The sequence below is a fragment of the Zalophus californianus genome, chromosome 3 (assembly GCF_009762305.2).
Source record: "Zalophus californianus isolate mZalCal1 chromosome 3, mZalCal1.pri.v2, whole genome shotgun sequence".
Taxonomy (NCBI): domain Eukaryota; kingdom Metazoa; phylum Chordata; class Mammalia; order Carnivora; family Otariidae; genus Zalophus; species Zalophus californianus.
Window position 1 is genome coordinate 86,147,877 of NC_045597.1, and position 26,705 is coordinate 86,174,581.

General features: G+C 35.6%; 1 protein-coding gene across 4 annotated transcripts in view; it reads left to right on the forward strand.

The window, feature by feature from the left end:
- The window catches only part of MAP3K2 (mitogen-activated protein kinase kinase kinase 2), an 87,296-nt gene that overhangs the window by 37,703 nt on the left and 22,888 nt on the right, over nt 1-26,705 (forward strand). For 3 of the 4 annotated variants that reach the window (XM_027588421.1, XM_027588425.1, XM_027588422.1), the window contains exons 2-9: nt 11,599-11,667; nt 13,907-14,025; nt 14,671-14,711; nt 16,039-16,138; nt 19,237-19,350; nt 19,738-19,825; nt 24,500-24,630; nt 25,421-25,500. In XM_027588421.1, the coding sequence (XP_027444222.1) occupies nt 11,661-11,667; nt 13,907-14,025; nt 14,671-14,711; nt 16,039-16,138; nt 19,237-19,350; nt 19,738-19,825; nt 24,500-24,630; nt 25,421-25,500 (680 nt within the window). In that variant the 5' untranslated portion in view covers nt 11,599-11,660. The remainder of the gene's footprint in view (nt 1-11,598; nt 11,668-13,906; nt 14,026-14,670; nt 14,712-16,038; nt 16,139-19,236; nt 19,351-19,737; nt 19,826-24,499; nt 24,631-25,420; nt 25,501-26,705) is intronic. The other variant, XM_027588424.1, reaches the window with a different exon arrangement.

The window sequence follows — 26,705 nt, forward strand, 5'->3', positions numbered from 1 at the left end:
CCCTTTATCTGATACGTCATTTGCAAATATCTTCTCCCATTCTGTTGGTTGTTTTTGGATTTTGTTGACTGTTTCTTTTATTTATTTATTTATTTTTAAAGATTTTATTTATTTATTTGACAGAGACAGCGAGAGAGGGAACACAAGCAGGGGGAGTGAGAGAGGGAGAAGCAGGCTTCCCGCTGAGCAGGGAGCCCGATGTGGGGCTCGATCCCAGAACCCTGGGATCATGACCTGAGCCGAAAGCAGACGCTTAACGACTGATCCACCCAGGCGTCCTGTTTCTTTTGCTGTGCAAAAGCTTTTTATCTTGATGAAGTCCCGATAGTTCATTTTTGCCCTTGCTTCCCTCGCCTTTGGTGATGTTTCTAGAAGTTCCTGCCGCTGAGGTCGAAGAGGTTGCAGCCTGTGTTCTTCTTTAGGATTTTGACGGACTCCTGTCTCACCTTAAGGTCTTTCAACCATTTTGAGTCTGTTTTTGTGTGTGGTGTAAGGAAATGGTCCAGTTTCATTCTTCTGCATGTGGCTGTCCAATTTTCCCAACACTATTTGTTGAAGAGACTGTCTTTTTCCATTGGATATTCTTTCCTGCTTTGTCGAAGATTAGTTGACCATAGAGTTGCGGGTCCATTTCTGGGGTCTCTATTCTGTTCCACTGATTTGTGTGTCTTCTTTTTGGGCCAGTACCATACTGTCTTGATGATGACAGCTTTGTAATAGAGCTTGAAGTCTGTTATTGTAATGCCAAGAGCTTTGCTTTTTTTCTCAACATTCCTTTGGCTATTCGGTGTCTTTTCTGGTTCCATACAAATTTTAGGATTATTTGTTCCATTTCTTTGAAAAAAGTGGATGGTATATCGATGGGGATTGCATCGAATGTGTAGATTGCTCTCGGTAGCATTGACATCTTCACAATATTTGTTCTTCTAGTCCATGAGCATGGAATGTTTTTCCATTTCTTTGTGTCTTCCTCAATTTCTTTCAAGAATATTTTATAGTTTTCTGAGTACAGATCCTTTGCCTCTTTGGTTAGATTTATTCCTAGATATCTTATGGTTTTGGGTGCAATAGTAAATGGGATCGACTCCTTAATTTCTCTTTCTTCTGTCTTGTGGGTGTATAGGAATGCCACTGATTTCTGTGCATTGATATTATATCCTGCTGCTTTACTGAATTCCTGTGTGAGTTCTGGCAGTTTTGGGGTGGAGTCTTTTGGGTTTTCCACATAAAGTATCATATCATCTGCAAAGAGTGAGAGTTTGACTTCTTCTTTGCTGATTTGGATGCCTTTTATTTCTTTTTGTCTGATGCTGTGGCTAGGACTTCTAATACTATGTTGAATACAGTGGTGATAGTGGACATCCCTGCTGCATTCCTGACCTTAGGCGGAAAGCTCTCAGTTTTTCCCCATTGAGAATGATATTCGCTGTGTGTTTTTCATAGATGGCTTTTATGATATTGAGGTATGTACTCTCTCTATCCCTACACTCTGAAGAGTTTCGATCAAGAAAGGATGCCGTACTTTGTCAAATGCTTTTTCTGCATCTATTGAGAAGATCATATGGTTCTTGTTCTTTATTTTATTAATGTATTGTATCACATTGATTTGCGGATGTTGAACCAACCTTGCAGCCCAGGAACAAATCCCACTTGGTCATGGTGAATAATCTTTTTAATGTACTGTTGGATCCTATTGGCTAGTATTTTGGTGAGAATTTTTGCATCCATGTTCATCAAGGATATTGGTCTGTAATTCTCCTTTTTGATGGGGTCTTTGTCTGGTTTTGGGATCCAGGTAGTGGTGACCCCATAAAATTAGGTGGAAGTTTTCCTTCCATTTCTATTTTTTGGAACAGTTTCAGAAGAATAGGTATTAACTCTTCTTGAAATGTTTGGTAGAATTCCCCTGAGAAGCCATCTGGCCCTGGGCTTTTTTGGGGGGAGGGGAGATTTTTGATGACTGCTTCAATTTCCTTAGTGGTTATAGATCTGTTCAGGTTTTCTATATCTTCCTGGTTCAGTTTTGGTAGTTGATACATCTCTAGGAATGCATCCATTTCTTCCAGATTATCTAATTTGCTGGCATAGAGTGGCTCATAATATGTTCTTATAATTGTTTGTATTTCTTTGGTGTTGGTTGTGATCTCTGCTCTTTCATTCATGATTTTATTTATTTGTGTCCTTTCTCTTTTCTTTTTGATAAGTCTGGCCAGGGGTTTATCAATCTTATTAATTCTTTCAAAGAACCAGCTCCTAGTTTTGTTGATCTGTTCTACTGTTCTTTTGGTTTCTATTTCATTGATTTCTGCTCTGATCTTGATTATTTCTCTTCTCCTGCTGGGTTTAGGCTTTATTTGCTGTTCTTTCTCCAGCTCCTTTAGTTGTGTATTTGAGACCTTTCTTGTTTCTTGAGAAAGCTTGTATTGCTATATACTTTCCTCTTTGGACTGCCTTCACTGTATCCCAAAGATTTTTTTTTTTTTTTTAAGATTTTATTTATCGGACACAGAGAGAGACAGAGAGAGAGAGAGCGAGCACAAGCAGGTAGAGTGGCAGGTAGAGGGAGAGGGAGAAGCAGGCTCCAGGAGAAGCAGGCTCCCTGAGGAGCAGGGAGCCCGATGCAGGGCTCGATCCCAGGACCCTGGGATCACGACCTGAGCCGAAGGCAATTGCTTAACCAACTGAGCCACCGAGGCACCCTTGTATCCCACAGATTTTGAACAGTTGTGTTTTCGTTTTCATTTGTTTCCATGAATTTTTTTTAATTCTTCTTTAATTTCCTGGTTGACCCATTCATTCTTTAGTAGGGTGCTCTTTAGCTTCCATGTATTTGAGTTCTTTCTGATTTTCCTCTTGTGATTGAGTTCTAGTTTCAAGGCATTGTGGTCTGAAAATATGCAGGGAATGATTCCAGTCTTTTGGTACCGGTTGAGACCTGATTTGTGACCTAGGATGTGATCTATTCTGGAGAATGTTCCATGTGCACTCGAGAAGACTGTGTATTCTGTTGCTTTGGGATAGAATGTTCTGAATATATCTATGAAGTCCATTTGGTCCAGTGTGTCATTTAAAGTCTTTATCTCCTTGTTGATCTTTTGCTTAGATTATCTGTCCATCGCAATGAGGGGGGTGTTAAAGCCCCTACTATTATTGTATTATTGTTGATGTGTGTCTTTGATTTTGTTATTAATCGGCTTATATTAATTGGCTGCTCCCATGTTAGGGGCATAAATATTTACAATTGTTAGATCTTGTTGTATAGACCCTTTAATTATGATGTAGTGTCCTTCCTCATCTCTTATTACAGTCTATGTTTTAAAATCTAATTAGATTTAAAGATTGCCACCCCACTTTCTTTTGATGTCCATTGGCATGATAAATGGTTTTCCACACCCTCACTTTAAATCGGATGTCTCTTGGGATCTAAAATGAGTCTCTTGCAGATAGCATATCGATGGGTCTTGCTTTTTTATCCAGTCTCATAGCCTGTATCTTTTGATTGGGGCATTTAGCCCACTTACATTCAGGGTAACTATTGAAAGATATGAATTTAGTGCCATTGTATTGCCTGTAAAGTGACTGTTACTGTATAATTGTCTGTATTCCTTTCTGGTCTATGTTACTTTTAGGCTCTCTCTTTGCTTAGAGGACCCCTTTCAATATTTCTTGTAGTGCTGGTTTCGTGTTTTCGTATTCCTTTTTTTTTTTCCCCCCCTGTTTGTCCTGGAAGCTTTTTATCTCTCCTTCAATTTTCAATGAGAGCCTAGCTGGATATAGTATTCTTGGCTGCATATTTTTCTCATTTAGTGCTCTGAATAATCATGCCAGTGCTTTCTGGTCTGCCAGGTCTCTATGGATAGGTCTGTTGCCATTCTAATCTTTCTACCATTGTAGGTTCCAGATCTCTTTTCCTGAGCTGCTTTCAGGATTTTCTCTTTGTCTCTGAGACTCCAAAGTTTTACTATTAGATGTCGGGGTGTTGACCTATTTTTATTGATTTTGAGGGGGCTTCTCTGTGCCTCCTGGATTTTGATGCCTGTTTCCTTCCTCACATTAGGGAAGTTCTCTGCTGTAACTTGCTCCAGTATACCTTCTGTCCCCCTCTTTCTTCTTCTTCTGGGATCCCAGTTATTCTAATCTTTCGTCTTATGGTATCGCTTATCTCTCGAATTCTCTCCCTCGTGATCCAGTAGTTTATTTCTCTTTTTCTCAGCTTCTTTATTTTCCATGGTTTGGTCTTCTATATCACTAATTCTGCCTTCTGCCTCATTTATCCTAGCAGGTAGAGCCTCCATTTTTGATTGCACCTCAGTAATAGCCTTTTTGATTTCGACTTGGTTAGATTTTAGTTCTTTTATTTCTCCAGAAAGGGTTTCTCTAATATCTTCTATGCTTTTTTCAAGCCCAGCTCATATCTTTAAAATCGTCTTTCTGAACTCTAGTTCTGACATCTTAGTAATGTCTGTATTGATTAGGTCCCTGGCAGTTGGTACTGCGTCTTGTTCTTTTTTTTTGAGCTGATACTTTTCCATCTTGTCATTTTTCCAGAGAATAGCTGAATGAGAGAACAAAATGCTAACAGGGTAACAGTGTCCCCAGAAAATATACACTAAACAAATTAGAAGAGTCCTGAAACCGGGGGAAAAGAAAGTAAAGAAAGAAAAAAAGAAAAAGAATAAGATATAAACAAAACCAAAAAACAAAACAGAGTATGATCAGATATGATCAGGCTGGTGCATAGATCAGTGCCACACACTAGATTTTGGGCGTAGTTTGGTCCATTAGAAGAAAGTGTCTCCCAAAAGTTTAAAGAAAAAAACTTATATATGTACAAAAAACAAGGGTTAATACGATGAAGGGATGGAATATGACTGTAATTTTATAAAAGGAATTGATAAGAAGTTGTTTGAAAAAAGAAAGAACAGTTTTAAAAAAAAAGGGAGAGAATGTGATCAGGCAGGAGACTAGAACAAAGCCATACACTAGAGATTTAGGGTATGTTTTGATCTGTTAGAAGAAACTGTATCCCAAAATTTTTAAAGAGAGAGCAACATATATATATATATATATATATATACCAAAAATAAGGTTAACTATTATGAAGTGATAGAATATGACTCTAAAAAGAAAAATAAAAAAAAATTTTAGAAAAGGGATTGATAAGATTTTGGTTGAAAAAGGGAATCATGGGAAAAAAGCCATGACTTCTGTGGACAGTATTCCCCTAGCGCTGGAGTTCTCCTGTTCTCATTGATCGGTAAACTTGGTCTTGGCTGGCTGTTCTTGCTGATCTTCTGGGGGAGGGGCCTTTTGTCGTGGTTCTCAAATGTCTTTGCTGGAGGCGGAATTCCCCCACCCTTGCCCTGTCCAGGTTAAGTAATCTGCTCAGGTTTGCTCTCGGGAGCTTTTGTTCCCTGCAAGCTTTCCGTACAACTTTGGACGACGAGAGTGAAATGGCGGCCTCCCAGTCTCTGCCCTGGAGGAGCCGAGAACTCAGGGCACCACTGCTCTGTGAGCCCCCAGAGAAAAGCAGTCAGTCACTGCCGTCTCCCCAGTCTCCAGCCGCACTCCATGCTCACCCGGCCTGTTGCCAAGCATTTCTATCTCTGGCACACGACCCTGTGTGGAGTCTCCAAACACAACAGATCCTTGTGGTGCACTCCCCCGCCGCTCCTCCTGGGGGAGGAAGAGGAGTCTCCCCGGATCTGCAGCTTGTTGGGTCCCTGCTGGAGGAGCAGTGGCCTGAGTGTGTCACGGTTTATGGCAACTCCGAGCTGAGAGCCCACTCCTCGGCTCCCTCTCTGCAGCCGGCTTTCCTGCTCCGATACCTGGGAGCTCTGCCGCACTCAGTCACCCCCGGTCTTTCTGTGACCCCAAGTGTCCTGGGACCACATGTCCCAGCGAGGATTCCACCCCCAGCTTAGCCACTGGAGGGATGTCCCTCAGCGGAGCAGGCTTCTAAGATTTCCGATTTTGTGCTCTGCTGCTCTATCACTTGTCCGTATTGGCTGACAGGCCCCCTCCCCCACCGTCTGTCTTCCTGAATATCTCCTCGGATTCGCTTCTCCACACATCCTATCTTCCAGAATGTGGTCGCTTTTCTGTTCAGTGAGTTTCTGCTATTCTTTTCTTCCATCTCCTGTTGAGTTCGTAGGTGTTCAGAATGGTTTGATCCCTATCTAGCTGAATTCCTGGGAACAGTTGAAATTTAGGTCTCCTACTCCTCCGCCATCTTCCCCAGTAAAAAATATCTGTCCTTTATTCATTAATGTTGCTTATTACATTGATATTTATATGCTGAACTTACCTTGCTTTTGTGGGATATATCCCACATGTACATAGTGTATAATCTCTTTTTTTCATGTTCTGAATTAGGTTTTTTTAGTAATATGTTGAGGACTTTTATATCTATATTCATTTTGGTATCTACTTTTCTTGTAATGTTTTTGTGTGGTTTGGTTATCACAGTAATACTGGTTTCAGTGCTCTTTCTCTTTCTCTATCTTTAATAATTCGTGGTAATTTTTCCTTAAATGTTTGAAGGCATGTGGTTTTGACTTCTATTTGCCGAAAGTTTTTCATTTCTAAATCAGTCTCATTAATTTTTATATTGAATTCAGATTTCTAAATTTCTTCTTGAGTTAGTTTTGGTAGTTTCTAGTAATTTATTTCATCCAGGTGATCTAGTTTATTGGAAATATAGTTCATAGTATTTGCTTATTTTTCTTTCTCTAAGGTTGATAGTAATGCTCTGTCTTTAATCCTGAGCTTAGTTGTCTTTTCTTTTTTTCTTCATTAGTCTAGCTGAAAGTTTGTTAATTTTATTTCTTTTTTTAAAGAACCAATTTTTTGTCTCATTGGTTTTAAAAATTTATATTGTTTTATTTTCTAGTTTATTTCCACTCTCATCCTTATTGTTTCCTTCCTTCTGCTTCCTTTGGGTTTCAAATGCTCTTCTTTTTTCCAGGGTCTTAAGGTAAATGTTTAGGTTACTGATTTAAGATCCTTGCCATCTTTTTAACATGAGCATTTATAGTTACAGATTTCTCTTTATGTTGTACTTTATGCACATCCTGTAAATGTCAGTATATTTTCATTTTCATTTATCCAAGTATTTCCTGATTTCCATCATGACTTCTTTTTTGACTCTTTGGTTCTTTAGGGGTGTGTTTAATTTTCACACATTTGTGAATTTCCCAAATTTCCTTCTGTTATCAGTTTCTGATTTCATTGCATTGTTGTCAGGGAACATATTTCATATGACTTCTGTCCACTTATACTTACCAGGATTAGTTTTATTGCCTAACATATGGTCTGTTTTGGAAAATGTTTTATGTTCGTTTCTGAAGGATGTGTATTCTGCTGTTTGGGGGTTGAATGTTGTATAGATGTCTATTAATAGTCGAAGTTTTATAGTGTTATTCAAGTCTTCTGTTTTCTCACTGATTTTCCTATTTTATGCATTGTTGAAAATGGGGTATAGAAATCTGCAACTATTATTTTTTAATTATTCTTTCAATTTTGTAATTTTTTTTCTTCCTGTATTTTGAGAGTTTGTTGTTAGGTGCATACATGTTTATTATTGTTATATATTGTTGATGAGCTGGCCATGTTTTCATTATAAATGTTCTCCTTTGTCTCTAATAACAATTTTTGCATTCCATTTTGTTTTCTATTAGTATAACCACTGCAGGGCTTTTCTGACTCCTGCTTGCATGGTATATCTTTTTCAATCTTTTATTTTCATTCTTTTTTGTCTTTGAATCTGAAGTGTGTCTGTTGTAGACAGCATATGGTTGGATCAGTGCTTTTTAATTTGTTGTGCTAATCTCTATTCTTTAAATGGTTTGTTTATTCCACTTACATTTAATGTAATGATACATGGGTAGAATTACATCTGCTACTTTATATTGGTGTTTTATGTGTGTTATGTCTTTTTTTTGTTCCTCATTTTTATTGCTTTCTTTTGTGTTAGATATTTTCTAGTATGCTAACTTATTTTTCTGTTTTTTTTGCAACTTTTTAAAAGTTTATTTGTAGAGTTGAGGTGGGGTTAAAATTAATAATTTAACGCAGTGTAGTTTGGGTTGATATCAACTTAATTATAGTGGTATACATACACTTTTTTATACAACTCCAGTATATCTTACCCTTTGTGCTGTTGTTATACAAATTATATTATTATATATTGTGTGCCCAACAAAACACTTTATATCATTGCTTTATGCAGTTTCTTTAAACCTGTATATTTCTTGTTGTTGCTTATGTAGAAGAGAATTAACATACATAGTAGGCCTCATTGCATATCCCTAGAATGAACTGCTTCAGAGGTCTACCCTTGGCTAGCATCTGAAGATTTATCAGGGTCCATACCTGCCTAACTGATAATAATGGCTTACTGTGCCTAAGCTCCTTATACAAACGGTATAGTTTATGCTGGACACCTGCTTTTCTTCTGGGAGTTAGGAATTTTGGTATGTGCTCGGCAGAGGATATCTATTGATCAGCTTCTCATAAAAACCCTGGGTCCTGAGTCTCTTAACTTTCCTGGTTGGCGACATTTTACATGTGTTGTCATAACTCATGTCTGGGTGGGGGCAGGAGGAATTAAGTGTGTCCTCTGTGACCCTATTTAAAAAAGATCCTTAAGAGCTAGCCCTGACCTTCCCTGGACTTTGCCCCATGTGCCTTTTCCCTTTGCCGATTTTTCTCTGTATCCTTTTGCCATAATAAATTATAGCTTGTCAGTGTGACTATATTGCTGAGTCTGTTGAGTTCTCTAGCAAGTCATAGAAACTGGGTGTGGTCTTAAATACTCACTACATACTGCTTAAAACAACCTAAGTTTATTGTCTTAAAGTTTTGGAAGTCAGAATTCTGAAATGAGTCTCGCTGGGCTAAAATGAAGTTGTCACCATTGCCATACTCCTTTTGGAGGCTGTAGCGGAAAATTCATTTTTCTTGCCTTTCCCACTTTCTAGCAGCTGCCATATTCATTAGCTCATGGCTATCCCAGTCCATCTTCAAAGCCAAAAGTGACTGGTCAAGACTTTATTATGCAGCATCACTCTGACATTCACTTTCCTGCTTATTCCTTTATTTATAATGATCCTTGTGATTATGTTAGGTCTGACCCCAATGATCCAGGGTAATCCTCATCTTAAATTTGTTAATGTATCATATCTTCAAAGTTCCTTTTGCCATGTAAGGTAGTTTATATGTAAACGTTCTAGGAAATGAGATATGGACACCTTTTGGATGGACCATTTTTGTACCTATCACATTCACATACAGAAGAAATGAAAGGAAACAAAAAACATTTTTGTGGTCTTTTATGTTTAGATATGTAATTAATTACCATTACTGGTGCTCTTTCTGCATGTGGATTGGATTTACTGTCTAGTGTCCTTTATATTTTAGCCTGAAGGACTCCTTTTGTATTTCTTTTTTTTTTTTTTAATATTTTGTTGTAGGGTAGCTCTAGTTATAATGAATTCTCTGTGTTTGTTTATGTAAGATTGTCTTAATCTTGTTTTCAATTTTGCAGGATGGTTTGCTGGATATAGAATTCTTGGTTGGTAGTCTTTTTCTTTCAGCACTCTGAATGTTATCCACTGCTTTCCGCCTTCGTAGGTTATCGCTGAAAATCACTTAAGCATCCCTTGTACATGATGAGTTCCTTCTTTCTTGCTGCTCTCAGATTCTTCATCTTTTAATAGTTTGGGTGTGATGTGTCTAGGTGTAGATAACTTTGATTTTATCCTACCTGTAGTTTGTTGAGCTTCTTGGATGTGTAAATTGTTTCTCACCAAATTTGGAAAGTTTTTCACTATTATTTTTTGAAATATCCTTTCTGCACCTTTATTTTTCTCCTCGTTTTTTGGGACTCCCATTATGCGTATGTTGGTGTGCTTAATGGTTTCAGACACTGTATTTTCCAGCTCTGAAATATCTGTCTGGTACCTTTTTAAAATTTTTGTTTTTTTATTGATATCCTCTGTGATGAGTCCTCATTCTCATACATTCTTCAGTTTTTTAGTCATGACTTCCTTAGTTCTTTGAACGTATTTAAAATAGCCAATTTAATCTGTCTAGTTAGTCCAACATTTGGGCTCCCTCACAGTCAGTTTCTGCTGATTTCTTTTTTCCCCCATGTATGGGTCATACTGTATTTATATATCTCATAATTTTTTCTTGAAAAAGTAGTGTGCCACCTCTGGAACTCAGATTTCCCTCCCATTCCAGTGTGTTTTGTTTATTGTTCTTAATTTGTTTAGTGACTTTTGGGCACTAATTTTTTTAAAGTTTATATTCTTTGTTGTGTGTGGTCACTGAAGATTGCTCAGTTAGTTTAGTTGTTAGGTGAAAGCTTAGGGCCTTCTTTGGCCTCTCTTGATTATGCAACAGTTCTGGGCGTATGTGTGACTTTCAGAGTCCCAGGAATGTGTTGGAGCTATTCAGACCTCCTTACTGAAATCTCATTCCTCAACTTGTCTAAAACCTAATTTTTGCCCCAATAGTTCTCCCCTTTCTCAGACCATTGAGATAGCAGCAGTTGTTCTTGGTAGGTTTCAGCAAACACCCCAAGCTCTTTGCACTGGAAGAACTTTAGTCAGGTTAAATAAAATCAGCCTTCCAAGTTGGTTCTATTGACCAACCACTAGATAGGTCGTATGGCATTTTTTTTGGAATCAGACTTTGAAGAAGTTCCAGTCCCTTTCTGCCCTCTCCAGTGACAGTCAAGCTGCTTATATTCACAGTGACTGTGGACTGTTGGTTTACATTGCTATTTTGGAGCTAGGGATGAGGGTAGAGATAGGAATAGGAAAGGTCAGAGGCTCTCTTTTTACCAAGATTCTTAAGTGCTGCCCAGATTACTGCAAGCCTTTGGGTAGTTCTAGAGTTCTGAAAAAGTTGATTCTGACAATTTTTTCTTTTTTGGAAGAGAGAATTTTTGTAGATATTTACTATTTTTTTGATGTTCTCCTTTTTTGTCCTTAAACATGACCTTTTCTGTTCATTTTTATATCTGCCCTGTAGGAATTTGAGTTTATTGCGTTACTCCTATGATTTTTGACTTTTTTGGAGCACCTCAGTGGCTCAGTTGAGAGTCCAACTCTTGGTTTTGGCTCAGGTCATCATCTCATGGGTTGTGAGATCAAGCCCTGAGTCAGGCTCTGAACTCAGTGCAGAGCCTGCCTAAGATTCTTTCCCCTTCTTTCTCCCTCTCTCTCTCCCTCTCCTCCTCCCCCCCTGCTCTCTCTCTCTCAAATAAAGTCTTTTAAAAAAGAGATTTTTTACTTTGGGCAAGGGGAAGGAAAAAAAGATTTTTTACTTTGAAAAATTCTGGGTTTTTTTTAGCTTAGATAGACAGGATCCTGAAAAATATTGAGTTAAATTTAATATGGAATATAATAAAGATCCTTAGTTCATTCTCAGTAATTGAGTATCTTGCAAAAAACACTTCTTCCTAGCAAAATGTATGAGGTATTAATATTGTACTATTCTCATTAATGTTATTTATTCTGACTTTTTTGTGTGTGGCTGCCTCTTCTGTTTCTTTTTATCACTAATGTGTTCATCTTTTCTCTTCCTAAGGCAGTAAAGAATGCTGATGGAAGAACCATTTTCCTAATTTTCAAATTGTTGAGCTGGTTGCCATGATGGGTGAGTTCAAACTAAAAGCAACTTTTGTCTGTAATTAAGGGATAAAATGGGGAAGAAATATTTTTCTCTGTGTGTATGAAAAACATTTTTATAAAGAAGTTTTATGATTGTAGACTTATATAATGTTTTGTATTTATTTACTTAATAGATTTTTGATTAAAGCACTTTTTGAGTTAACTTACAGATTTGGAATAAGCATGTCATGCAGGATATCCTAGTAGGGATATTCAAAATAAACTGCTAAGATGGATTGGGACTTACTTAGAGTCTCATGTCCAGAGGGAATACTAGATGAAGAAACCTGACTTTTAAATTGCCCTTCGTTTGTATGTCATCTACCTAAGAAGTTACTTTTATTTAAACGGTTCTCTTTACTTTTCTACATCTACAATAGAAAAAATGTACTCATTTTCTTAAAACAAGGAAATTAGTATATGTAAATGTGATAAGAGATTTAAGCCAGACATTTATTTTGGTATTGTGATGTTAAACGTGAGAAAATTTCTAAATTCAAGTGTTTTAAGTTTTTCCTAATGAAGAAAATAATTAGAACATATATACATACATTTAAGTATTAGAATTTCCCTCTCCCCGGTATAGGATTAAGGATCTTACTTTTCTCAAGAAGGTTACATGAGATTATATTATTCCAATTGAGATCATTCTCAGCTAATTTTTTTCCTTAAGGGCAGATTTATTTTTATCAATAAATAACACAGTCTGGTTTAGACCTGTGGACAGAACGCACTTTGTGATTACATTATACCCAACTGGCTCAGTTGCTGTTTGGCTAAATTAACATGATGAAATTTTATTTTATAAAGAATAGTTTGTAAAGGATTATAAAATTTAAAATCTGGAATTTATTAATAAGCCTCTGGCACCATTAATTTTAACTTTAATATGCAAATAGTTTCATCGTAGAGCAGAATATATTGAGTGTTATAAAAAAATAATACATTAGAGAAGTTAGCTGTTTGTGTGTTTGAAAGGCTAATGAAGCCGTTGAATTGCCACATTCATTTTAGTGATTTCTCCTTACAGGATAAAGATGTTTTAATTATTACTACTCTGAAACTTAAATTACTGCTCACCAAAATAGTTACATTTTAAAATGTAAGCTATAAAAGTCCCTCAGTTCCTTTATTGACCATTTGCTGATTATCATTAGTAGAATTGATTTACTAGTGAAAATCAATTAAATTGTCTCTGAACTTTTCCAGAGCACATGTAATTGGTATTACTAGGAGATTCATGCTTATAGTCTTAGAAAGAAATTTTTGATATATTTGGAAGAAATTAAAAGTTCATGGTTCATGATCTTTTCACTTAGTTTTATGAATTCACTACTATTTTCTAAGGAATGCATTTTTCTTACATTATTACCTTTGAAGTTGTTACTGGCTGAGATCATTAAATAGTCTGTTAAATGTTTGTAGTCTTGTTGAACTTTATGGTGAAGAAGTTCAAGAAAACACTTCCAAATATCAGTAGGTCATTATCCACAGATAAGCCTTTTGTTTCTGGCTTGAAGTATTGATGAAAAACTCTAAAAGGAATTCGTACTTTGAACGTAAATGCCAAATAATGGTGAAAGTCTTTTATTTTTTCCCCACCCAACTTGCTTTAATTAAAATTTTAGATGTTCTATTGATGTTTTATTTAGGAGTCACAGAAAGTAATTTGTTGTGATGGGGCTGTTTTGACACATAACTAGGATGTTACATTGTTAGAAGAATCAGAATGGCTTTATTTTGCCTTAAATGTCACACCTAGTGTGATGCTAGTGCTTGAGTCTAGTGCAGTTTTAATGTTACTTGTCTTCAGTTTTTATTTTTTACCTTTTTTAAAGATTTTATTTATTTGACAGAGAGACAGCGAGAGAAGGAACACAAGCAGGGGGAGAGGGAGAGGGAGAAGCAGGCTTCCCACTGAGCAGGAAGTCCGATGCGGGGCTTGATCCCAGGACCCTGGGACCACGACCTGAGCCGCAGACGTGCTTAATGACTGAGCCACCCAGGCGCCCCTGTCTTCAGTTTTTAAATAATTAAAAATTTTATTTCACCAGAATAACAGGTGAAATAATTTTCAGTAGGCATTGAAAATGTCCTAGATGCATTTTTTGTGTTAAAATAATGCATTTTGCATTAAATTTCATGATCAATTTTGTGTTTGATATCTATGATAAATAAATATTGAAATTATAATTCTGTGTATATATTATTTTGAAAATACTTAGATGATCAGCAAGCTTTGAACTCAATCATGCAAGATTTGGCTGTTCTTCATAAAGCCAGTCGACCAGCTTTATCTTTACAGGAAACCAGAAAAACAAAATCTTCATCACCAAAAAAGCAGGTATTTGTTTTGATATTTTAATAAATACATATTGTTATATGAGTTGTCTTGAATATGATGAGCTTATAGAGGGTTTGTTAAAGTGTCTTGTCTTTTACACTTTTAAGTCAAATATTTTATTGTTTGTCATACATTTTTCCAAATGGGTGTGCTAGAGTTTCATTTAATGTGGTAACTGCTCTCTAATGCTGATATTTCATCCGTTCTTAAAGCACTTAAGATAAGCAAATTGTTTTTATTTAAAAATAGTATATTATTCTCTTTACAAATGAGCATCATTTTGATTTTTATAAATAAAATTTGTTTGGGATGTTCAACACAAAAAGTGGGACTATAGTATTCTATATTTCCGTCCAACAGGATTAGCAAGTGTCTCAAACCCATGGTGCTAACACTAAGAGATCTTGGTGCTCTTTGCTTTCAGCCCAGATTCAGCAACGCAGTTCTCAAGTCAGCTCTTTGGTGGACCCTATCAGTTGATTGGAGTTCACACTAAAAATGAAACCTCCTTTCCTCCTGCTCTATTTTAAATGAGTGACCAAGTGGAAAAAAACAAATAAAAAAACAAGTGACTAAGAAAAAAAATGACCTAGAAATTCTAGAAATTTTATCTAATCTCTGAAATGATTTATTGTTTCATTACAGAATGATGTTCGAGTCAAATTTGAACATAGAGGGGAAAAAAGGTAAGGAAAGAAACATTACATGTCAGTTTATTGATTTAATCAAATGAGTCATAATTAAAGCCATTAGAGGTTTTTTCCCTGGACTTTAGTGGAGGTTCATGGCTTACAAATTGAGAATGGAATAGTCCTTGGTAATGTGTAACATGTACTTAGACCTAAAATAGAATCTGTCAAAATTTAGGCTAAACATTAGAAATGATTAATGTTTTTATTTTAGGAAATAAAAAAGGTCATTGCATAATGTAGTCTTTAAACATTACCAATTCCTTTTATTTTTACTCAGGGGAAATTAAATATATTTCTACTTATTGTAATTGTATCATCCCTTCAGATATTATATAGAACTTATGTACATGGAGTTAACATTCATAATTTTGATTGAGAGACCTCAATCATATGACATATATTTAATTAGTAGCTTTGAGAAAGATGAGTTGGAATGGTGGCTATAAATTAATCAGCAAAGGGATAAGCCTAGTCTTCCACTGGGTATCTCTATCTTTGTGCAGTGGTGGGGGGTGGTGGTGGTTGACAACAAAATTGCTAACAAGGTCTAGTAGGAGTTAAAGAAGATGGGGTTTCATTTCTGTTATCAGTGTCTCATTAAATTCATTTAATGAAAGAGCTATCCATTTTAAGACTTTAAAAAGGCTTGCAAGTCATATAACCTGAAGATGTAAAAATGCTTTACACAGAGATGTCTACAAAAATGGGTTATACCAGATACACCATCCTGCTGTCCAATCTACTTTTCCCCTATTTATTGTTCTTTTATCAATATTTCTTTAGTTCTTTTCCATTCACTGAGCACTATTTATTAAGTACTATAAGTACTAGGCCATGAAGGAATAAGGTGAGTGAAACAGACATGGTCCCTCCCACTTACAGAGTTTACAGTCTGGTGTAGAAATCTCCAACCTTAGGTGCATGCTCCCCATGGGCAGTACAGGCTAATCCTTTGCTACGGAGGAAGAAAATATTAGAATTTAAAATTTTTAATTTTTAAAAAATTATTATTTTGGGATATACTTACATGATATATAGTTCAGAAATGTTGAGTTGATAAGGGTACAGATATCAAAATTTAAATCCCCAAGGAACAACTTTATTCTTTTTAACAGTTTCATTGCATTCCATTATATAGCTGTCACATAGTTAAGTTTAATTTTAATCACTTTCTTCAATGAACATTTTACAGTTGCTTTTTAATATTCATAAAACAGTTCCAGACTTAATTTTGTCTTTCTCTACCGAAGAGATAACTGTTGTAAATATGTTACTTAATATACCTAAGAAAATTAATTATTTTAAAATTCTGTCTGTATAGAATCCTTCAGTTCCCCAGACCAGTTAAACTGGAAGACCTGAGATCTAAAGCTAAAATTGCCTTTGGACAGTCTATGGATCTCCATTATACCAATAATGAGGTAAACATGTACAGTTTAACTTTCAGTAACTCTTAATTTGGAAAGTAGTATGTTCATTTAAGAGACTTTTAGGAATATTTATTTAGGGATTGATAAGGTTATGGTATGTTAGAGAAATAAAATACTACAAGTAAATTTGTAAATTTTAACTAACTGAAATGGATTTTTTTTCCATTGTGGAAGGTATTTAAAGATGCTACTGTGCAAATAATAGAATGAGAATATATTGAAGGAGGAAATACATGTATTACTTAGAAGTTTGCTGCTGGGCATCTGGGTGGCTCAATCAGTTAAGTGTCCGACTTGATTTTGGCTCACGTTGTGATCTCAGGGTTGTGAGATCAAGCCCCAAGTCGGGCTCCTGGCTCAGTGAAGAGTCTGCTAGAGATTCTCTCTCTCCCTCTGCTCCACCCCCAGTTTGCCCGTGCACTCTCTCTCTCAATAAATAAAATCTTTTTTAAAAAAAGTTTGCTGCTTGTTTATGTTTTATTATCACTCTCTGTACTTTTTGATGAACTATCTTTTTTTCTCATACTCTGCACTTGGCTATAGAGACAATAGAGCTTTAGTAGTCAGATAGTTTAGTTAAAACTTTAAAAGGATTATTTTCATGTTGGTTAGGACATGATTAGATCATTATGTTTATGTTTGTGAGTCAGTACATGTGATCTTAAGGGCTTGTTCTGGCATTGAGCTCTGTGTTCTGGAAAATTCCCTTTTGAACTTTCTGTAAAACTCAGATTGGATTAGATAATCTCTGAGGTTTCTTTCAGATCCTATGAGATCAAGATCTTGAATCTTAAAATTTTCAGGGACAGTTTGGTTGATTTGTTAATTGGTTAATTTGTTATTTTCTCAGAAAATACTTGTTGAATTTGGCAGGCATAATGCTGTGATTTATGAATTGCAGCCCCACATGGAGTTTATAGACTTGTGGTAAAAGCAGGCAATTAAATGATGAATTGTTCAAATATATGAGGTTCTTTGAAGGACATGCATAAAATACCATGAAAAAGAATAAAGGCAAGGCAGTAGGTGTTCTGTTTAGATAGTACTAAGAACTCAGGTGGTAATATTTAATTACTGAGACTTGAGGTATGAAAAGCCAAACTTGCAGGTAGTTTGAGGGGAAGAACATTCCCCTCAAGAGAGAGGGCTGAGAGCAGCTGAGAAAAGTACCTACAGAGATCCTAAGATGGAAAAGACTAATATGTTTTAGGAATAGAAAAAATGCCAATGGGAATGGAGTAACTGTAGAGAGCTTGGTAAAAATTAACTTGAGAAAACATTGAAAGTTCTTTGCAAATGTTAAAGAATTGTGCAAATAAAATATTTTCAAATATGAGATTTTCAAATGAATTATTATTTAAAGCAAAAATATGCTAATTAGTTTCTCTAAAGAAACCACTTATAGATGAAAGCAGAAAATATTTTGATAAAGTAAAAATCTGTATCCAAACAAATAATATCCCTGAACAAGGTGATGAGTATCATACTATAGTAATACCTTAAGATTTTATTTTTCAAATACTTTTTGGGTTTTTAATTAGCCATGAACATCTCTTATTGCCTGGCCCTATGTTGGCATTTATTATTTCTCTTATGCTGGCCTTATTTCCAACTGCCAGCCCCTGAGACTCTGAGGGCTTTTCAGAGGTACAGCTATAGTGTCTACACTAAAGTACATGTGGGGTTGTCAGGGGGTGATGGGAGAATGAGACTCAAGGATGGGGTGGGAGGTGGGGATGGATGGGTTCCTCTTAACCACAGTGGTAACTTACTAGATAACACACCATTTATGGACCTCCTTCCCTGACTTCCCCATTCCCCTACCAGTGTTTCCTAGAATCTTTTCCTATATAAATGGCTTGAATTTGATTCTTTATTTCATGGTATGATTTTAGGGAAATCAGGTTATATCTTTGTTTTTGTTTGGTCTAAAATTATATCATGGAAAGCTCTAAAGTATCAAGATATTTTAAGACTACAGTATCATCTTGATCTACCAGTCTTGTAGGTCTATCAAGAAAAATGAGATTAGTTTGACATAATTTGTTAATATTGTATGTTTTAGCTCCTAGAATTGAGGAAGATTATTGACAGTTGTCTTTAGCTACTAAGTTTACATTTAAAAAAAATTTAATTTTCTTAAGTTGTGTAAATCATGCTTTCTCATAGACTTCTTAAGGTGTTCTTGTTCTTTATTTATTTTAAAGATTTATTTATTTTAGAGAGAGAGCGAGTATGCATGCATGTGAACTGGGGGGTGGGGGGTGACCAAGAGGGAGAGAGGGAAAGAGAATCCTCAAGCAGACTGCCTGCTGAGTGTGGAACCCAACACAGGACTCGATCCCAGGACCCTGAGATCATTACCTGAGCCGAAATCAGGAGTCACTGCTTAATCCACTGAGCCATCCAGGCACCCCTGCTTTTGTCCTTTATAACATCTGACCCATGAGAGAACTAGTGAAAGCACATATCCACATTTAGGGTTTACTTTGGGTGGCTGACCCATTTAACTTATTTCTTTAGAGTTTAGTGGTCAAGTCACCAGGGTCGGAGATGAGAGCCCCAAGTGGATTGTAGATTGCAGGTACATTGCTAGTGGCCCCCTCCATGGCAACTGCTATAGATGTTCATTGTATTTGAGATGTTGATAAGCACTCTAGTTGAGAATGCAAATCCATAGTAACTATAGAGAAAAACGTGAGTTTCATCAATGCAGATGAAAGATAGTACCTTTATTTTATATAGTTTTTGTGTGTGTTCTTTAATGCTGTTTTGGGATGAAGATATTGTACTTTATGTTTTGGAACTTTATGGGAATATCCTAGGAAATTAATTTTTAAATGTGTTCTCTAGAAGAATTTAATTAATAAAGCAAAAAAAATTTTGTCCTTATTCAGTATGATTTTAGTGGTAGGATGGGAAGAGTGAAATGATCTAAATACGTTTATTCATTCAGAATTTCATTATACTGACAAATCAGAGAGCCAGGGTATTTTGAAATTTGTAATTCCATAGTAACAGAGATGCTCCTGAAAGGACTTGACCTGGTGGGATGGTTGGCATGATTCATTATGTTCCTTTTTGTTTAGTTGGTAATTCCATTAACTACCCAAGATGACTTGGACAAAGCTGTGGAACTGCTGGATCGTAGTATTCATATGAAGAGCCTCAAGATATTACTTGTAATAAACGGAAGTACACAGGTATGAATTGAGACTTCTTTCAATAAGGATTATAGGATTTATGCCAGTGAAAGTCAGTATATGAAACATAGTTATGTTCTATAATCATTGATACTTTTTCAGTATAATGAAATGTAAACTTATATATTGAATTGCTATAGCTTAATATCCTTGCTCCTCAAAACTATGTAGCTGAAATTATAAATAAGTATAATATACTGAACATATGAAACTAATAGAAATACTGAGAACTTGGGAAGAATTATGCTGGAATTAGAATTTCAAAAAGTAGATTTGATAAGACCTACAAATGATATAGAATATCTAGGTTGTATTTGATAGGGGAAAGGATTCTGTTTGAAGCCCCAAAGGGGAAGAATAGCATTAATCATCCTTTTTCCTTTGTAGGCTACTAATTTAGAACCATTGCCATCACTAGAAGATTTAGATAACACAGTATTTGGAGCAGAGAGGAAAAAGCGGCTTTCTCTAATAGGTAAGAATGCTGGTGTCCGAACCATAAAAAGGGCGATTTCTGTTTCTTCTCCATCCTTTAATGTAGGGTAACACCTAAACATAGCCATGATAAATAGCAGCCTACCTCTGTACTCTCTGTAATTTTTCTCAGTCAACTATGTTCTAGTTTCTGATGTTCCTTGAAAAATTATGTCAAGTGTTACAAGATTAGCAGTCTCCAACTTAAATATTTGTTTTCTTTATGTATCTAGGGTATTTTAATATTTAACAAATTTAAGTAAAACCTCAAAGAGGTCTTAATTGTACAAATCGGAGGGAAGAAATTAAAATAAGTAATTCTAATATACTAAAATTAATGGATGGACTAAGTTCATAAGCCTTTCTCAAAGTTTTAGTCATTGTAGTACTATCAAAATGAATTGCTAAGAGTTTCCAGATTATTGCTTTATTAGTATTCAGTATTCGCCATTAATAATAGATTGTTAAATTTAAGCTTGTAGTATACAGAGAAACAGTGGATCCTGTGTATTGTCAGTTTTGAAGGAGGTGGCTCTAACTTCATACTACACTTAGTGTAAAACATTGATAATCTCTATTTTTATATGATAAAAAAATATTACATTGCTCAAAAACCACTGGTATAAATGTTTTTTAACAGAAAGGGCATTGAATATGATCATTAAAGACAACATGAAAACATATGTGAGGGATGGATTTGAAAGGGAAAAGTAGAAGAGGAGGTGAAACAGATGACTGGAGAGGGAGAAAGCAGAAGAGGGGGTGAATAAGAGATGTGGTTAGGAATTCAGGACCAGTAACAGGGCGCCTGGATGGCTCAGTTGGTTAAGTGATTGCCTTCAGCTCAGGTCATGATCCTGGAGTCCTAGGATCGAGTCCTGCATTGGGCTCCCTGCTCAGCGGGGAGTCTGCTTCTCCCTCTGACCCTCCCCCACCTTGTGTTCTCTCTCAAATAAATAAATAAAATCTTTAAAAAAAAAAAGGTAAGAGAAGAGGATTGTGAATAATAAAAGATTAAATTGGTGTGTGGGACTCCCCCAAAATCTGTTATTCATCTTCTGTTTTGGTCCCCCAGAAGAAGCTATTTTATGAGTACTTCCTTCTAAGTATCTGTCTTACGTAAGTCCTACTTTTGGTTTCACAAATGCTGGAAATACGAGCAGCAGAGATATGGTATACAAGTAGAATAGAAATTGCTTATCTTCATTCAGATATATTTTGTTATAGTTTAGAATTTTGGTGAAAGAACATTAGGGATACCTAAATTCAAATTCCAGCTCTCTAATTAACTTGAGACCAGTAACTTTGTTCTCATCTTTAAATCATGAGATTCTTGTGGCAATAAATTAATAGAACGCTTTTAAAGAACATTTTGCTTTTCAAACTAGAAAAAATGACTGTTATTAAGTATACATTTCTTTCTTTATTCCCTTATCACATTATAGTATTTATCATTTTAGAGTAAAATACTGCCATTTCACGCTAGTTGCATTAAAATAAGCTGAATGCACTAGTTAAATTGACATTTTAAGTTCATTTTGAATTAAAACTGTACTGAATACCTCACTCTTGTCCTACTAATAAATATTCTTATTTGAGTTCAGTGCTAGCATAAGAAGAAACTGGAAATTGTAATGTAGAAAATTTTATTGGCACCCGTTTACACTTGGAATGGCTTTGATAGATATGACCATCATCTTTTTTCCTTATTTATTGACAGTTACTCTTCTTCAATTATTTTCATAAAAGATAGCTATAGGAAAAACTACCTTCGGGATGGAGTGTATGCTGGTGTGGAGGCCTTAACCAAGAGTGCGTTGGGATATCCATTACCAACAAAAGTTAAGAAAAATGGGTTATCTTGGGGTATACATACCCAATAGTGGAATTACATGGTCATATGGTAGTTTAATTTCTAAGTTTTTGAGGAACTTCTATACTGTTTTCCACAGTGGATACTGTTATATTGCCACCAACAGTTCATGAAGGTTCCTTCCACATCCTTTTTCTCTACCTGGTGTTTCTTGTGCTGTTGATTTTAGCCATTCTGATTGGTGTGAGGTGATATCTGATTGTGGTTTGATTTGCATTTCCCTGATGATGGTGATATTGAACATCTTTTCTTGTGTCTTTTGGTAAAGAAAATGAAATGCAAAGAAACTCGAAAAACTAATGTGAAAAAATACATGCATTTCAGTATTTATTGTAGCATTATTTACAATAGCCAAGATACGGATACAACCTAAGTGTCCATGGATAGATGAATAGATAAAGAAAATGTGATGTGTGTATATATATATATATATGTATATATATAGAGAGAGAGAGAATGCTATATTACTGAGCCATAAAAAAGAATGAGATCATGCCATTTGCAGTAACACAGATGGACCTAGAGGGTATTATGCTAAGTGAAATAAGTCAGAGAAAGACAGATACCATATGATTTCACTTATATGTTGAATCTAAAAAACAAAACAAATGAATAAACAAAGCAAAAAACCGGACTAATAGATACAGAGAACAAACTGGTGGTTGTCAGGGGATTGGGGAGTTGGACAAAATAGGTGAAGGGGATTAAGAGGCACAAACTTCCAGTTATAAAATAAGTAAGTCATGGAGAATGAAAGCATAGTGTAGGGAATATAGTCAATAATACTGCAATAACATATGGTGATAGAATGCTAACTACACTTACAGTGGTGAGCATTAGAATTGTCAGATCACTATGTTGTATACCTGAAACTGTTTTAACATTGTGTGTCAACTAGACTTCAGTAAAAATAAAATAAGTAAATGAAAAGAAAAATGGGTTATCAAGTAAGGAGATGAAGAAACTTCATCTAGCAGTTTTTCTTCCCTATCTCCTTTTAGTAATGAGTATATTGATCTTCTTTTATAAACAAGAGTATATGGAAGGAATAAAAATACTAGGAACAGTATGATCATAGCTGTTACAAAGCTTAAGTAAACCCCTGGCTCAGAGTTGAGTTTCTGATTATTTCAGAACCAAGTAGAAAGTTATCTTTTCTGTGCACATCTCTTGGTAATCATTTTGTTCTTTCTCCCTATCTCCTCACTAACAAATGCTGGCATATACTTACAGCGACCCCTTTTTATAAGGCAAAGCCTTTTTGCTTTAAATTTGACTAAAACTTAAATGCTTACATAACTTCCTATCTTTTTTTAATAGTTTAATTTCAAAATATTCAGAGAAAAGGGGAGAGTTGTGTTAATAAACGTAGTGTTATTTCTATAAACTAGGTAAAAATAAAGTGGATTATTGTTTCATAAGAAATGTGATTTATTAGATGAACTATATTAGATTTTCTCATTTTCTGAACTGTGAAGAAATTTAAATGCCCGGAATATGGCTTGTCATAAAACCTAATTTTAAAGTACCCAAGAATAAGATTCAGGATTCCAATTTGAAAACACTACTATGGCCTAAATGATTTAAGAAGTAATCTCACTTTAGGTTTCTATGGGTTTTTTTTATCTTTTTTATTTGCAGTTAGCCAACATACAGTACATCATTAGTTTTTGATGTAGTGTTCAACGATTCATTAGTTGTGTATATCACTTTAGGTTTCTAAAGATTTTATTTATTTATTTGACAGACAGCAAGAGGGAACACAAGCAGGGGGAGTGAGAGAGGGAGAAGCAGGCTTTCCGCTGAGCAGCGAGCCAGACGCAGGGCTCACAGTGCTCCATCCCAGGACCCTGGGATCATGACCTGAGCTGAAGGCAGACACTTAATGACTGAGCCACTCAGGCGCCCCTTTAGGTTTCTAAAGCTTAAGGAAAGGGAATGGAAAGAACATCACGGAGCTAGATGTGCATAGCATATGTTCAGTATGAGTAATTTTACCACCACAATACCCTTGCAAAGGAGGGATTTAGTCTTTTTTTGTTTGTTTACCGTACCTAAGTGCTGGCTTTATGTATTTTTTAATCTTTTTTAAATTCAAGTATAATTAACATACAGTGTTATGTTAGTTTCAGTTGTACAATTTAGTGATTCAACAGTTCTGTACATTTCTCAGTGCTCATCAAGATAAGTGTACTCTTAATTCCCCTAACCTGTTTGACCTGTGCCCATACCCACCTTCCCTCTGGCAACTACCAGTTTATTCTCTAAGAGAGGAGGGATTGTGTCTTATGTTGACAGATGCCGAAAGAGGTTTGTGGGGATTGGGTAACTTTACCAAAGACATACAGTTGGTAAATAACTAGAACTGATATTTAAAGAGTCTGAGGTCTAAAGCCCACATTATTTCCACTACACTGTGATGCCTTCCATCAGTTCTGTTAAAGGATAACATATCTAGGTACAAATGACCCTTGGAAGTTCAGAAGCAGTGGCATCTAAAAATCTTTATTATAATATCAGCCCCATAATGCAGTTGTCAGCAGTGAGAGGAACATACCACCTAATAAGTATAAATGAATATTACAGTGAGGTTAGTAATTATAGTAGAATGGGAGTTAAAAAATGTATAAATACATTTGAAGATTTATAGAAATGAATGTTTGGAGAAGTTTTACTAAAACTGGATTTCAGTAGCTAAAATTATTGGTACTGCAGTCCAGAAATCCTGTGTGTATATTTAATCGAAACAAAAATTAGTTCCCAGTTGATATTTGTAAAATTGCATAATTTTTTTCCTTTGAGGTCCCACTAGTAGAGATAGAAGCTCCCCTCCCCCAGGATACATTCCAGATGAATTACACCAGGTTGCCCGGAATGGGTCATTCACCAGTATCAACAGTGAAGGAGAGTTCATTCCAGAGAGCATGGACCAAGTAAGCAAAAGTTGGATGTCATTTTTCATTTTGTTTAAAGGGTTGTTGTCAGGATTTGTGTGGTTTGGCTGGTATCCTTTGTGTGTGTGACCTCTTCTCCCATCCCATATCTTCCCTTTTACGTGAACAAAATAGTGAAACACATAGGATAATGCCAACTAACTTATATGTGCCTGTGTGCATTCATATATAAACAAAGCTGGAATAAGGCTGATTTTCTTACTTTGCTCATCTATAAATAAATGAATGCCTTTGTTTGTAATCATGGGGTTAACATTCAGATTTTGGCATTTGAAAGATACAATAAAACTACAGATATTTAACTTTGTGAAGCTTAGGTTTGTCAACTTTGTAAAACATTTTTAAATGTTTTAATAATGGTGTCATTATTCTATTTGAGTGGGGCTATTGTTCAGTGTTCAGTAAGCAGAGTTATGTGAAATCTTTTAGCTTTTAATTATTTAGCTAATAGTGTATAGAGAAAATATTTTTCTCAGGAAATTTTGAAGTTACCTACCTATAAGGGATCACTACATTTAAAACATTAAAAAATTAATAACTCTGGGGGGAGGTGACTGCTATTGGATATGGGGTCTTTTGGGTACTGAAAGTGTTTTCAGATATTGAGGAGGGTTGCACAACTCTCAATATACTAAAACCCGCTAAATTGTACACTTTAAATGGGTGAATTTTATGTTATATGAATTATATCTCAATAAAGCTGTTTAAAAGAAACTGGTAACTTCTGGTTATATCATATTGAATCATGAGGAACTCTTTATTTGTCTAGATGCTGGACCCATTGTCTTTGAGCAGCCCTGAAAATTCTGGCTCAGGAAGTTGTCCATCACTTGATAGTCCTTTGGATGGGTAATATTGATTGTAGTTTTTATTTTTTAATATATGTGGGTAAATATGTGTATATATAGCATGTTAGAGGAATGTAATTGGTACTTGTCTGTACTTAGGGCAAATGAATTTTTTCACAGTTTGGACAAATCCTTTAACCTCCTGGGGCTCAGTATCTCTATCAGATAAAATGATATCTGATTATAATGTATTTTGCTTCTTAAAATTGTATGTTTGAAGCTAAATGCAAACTTAGAATTTATGTATGTTTACTTTTAAAACTGTTGGTGGCGTACCTGGGTAGCACAGTTGGTTGAGCTTCCAACTCTTGATTTTAGCTCAGGTCATGATCTCAGGGTCGTGAGATCGAAACCATGTAGGGCTCTGTGCTCAGCGTGGAGTCTGCTTGGGACTCTCTTTCCCTCCCCCTTCCCCCCCCTTCTGCATGCGTGCATGTGTGCATGCACTCTCTCAAATAAATAAATAGATCTTAAAAAAAAACATACATTTAGTTTTGGAGGTTTCTTGAGTTGTTTCACCTATTCAGGATTATGTTCATTCTGGCACTAAATTATAGATAGCTTTCTTGGTAATTGTGGCCCAGTATGTTAAGTGTCATTTAAAATTTCAGTACGTTTGTTTTGTGAAATAGCTGTTCAGGAATATAACCTGGGTGAAGTTGCAACTGAATTTTTTGTTATAGGTGCTCCTCCTCTCTTGGTCTCAATAAGACGGTGTTTACATATAGCACACAGAGTCCATAAAATCTTTACCTATTTGATCTCCTCTGGGATTTCTTTTTGGAGCAAATTCTAAAAATATAACTAATACTTTATGGGAGTACACATTTAATTTTCTTTTACCTGTACACATGGAACCTTTGTGCCATGTCTACCTCAAGATAGATATTTGAAACATTTAAGAAATTCGGGAAAATAGTAATGTGAAAGCTGTCTTTGAGCACTTAATATTTGAAAGACACTGTCCTGAGCACTATGTGTACACACCCACTTGATGAGTTGGAAATTATTATCTTGTTTTTATAGATATGGAAAGTCTCAGAAAGGTGATAGGCCAAGGTTGCAACTGCTAGTTAAGTGGTAGAGCTAGGTTTGAAACACAGGTGTTTGCCAACATCCATAATTCCAAAACTTACATTTTTACTGCTGTTCCCTATGGGTTGATTTTAAAAGCCAGGCTTTTGCCTCCATGCACCAAAGAAGTGT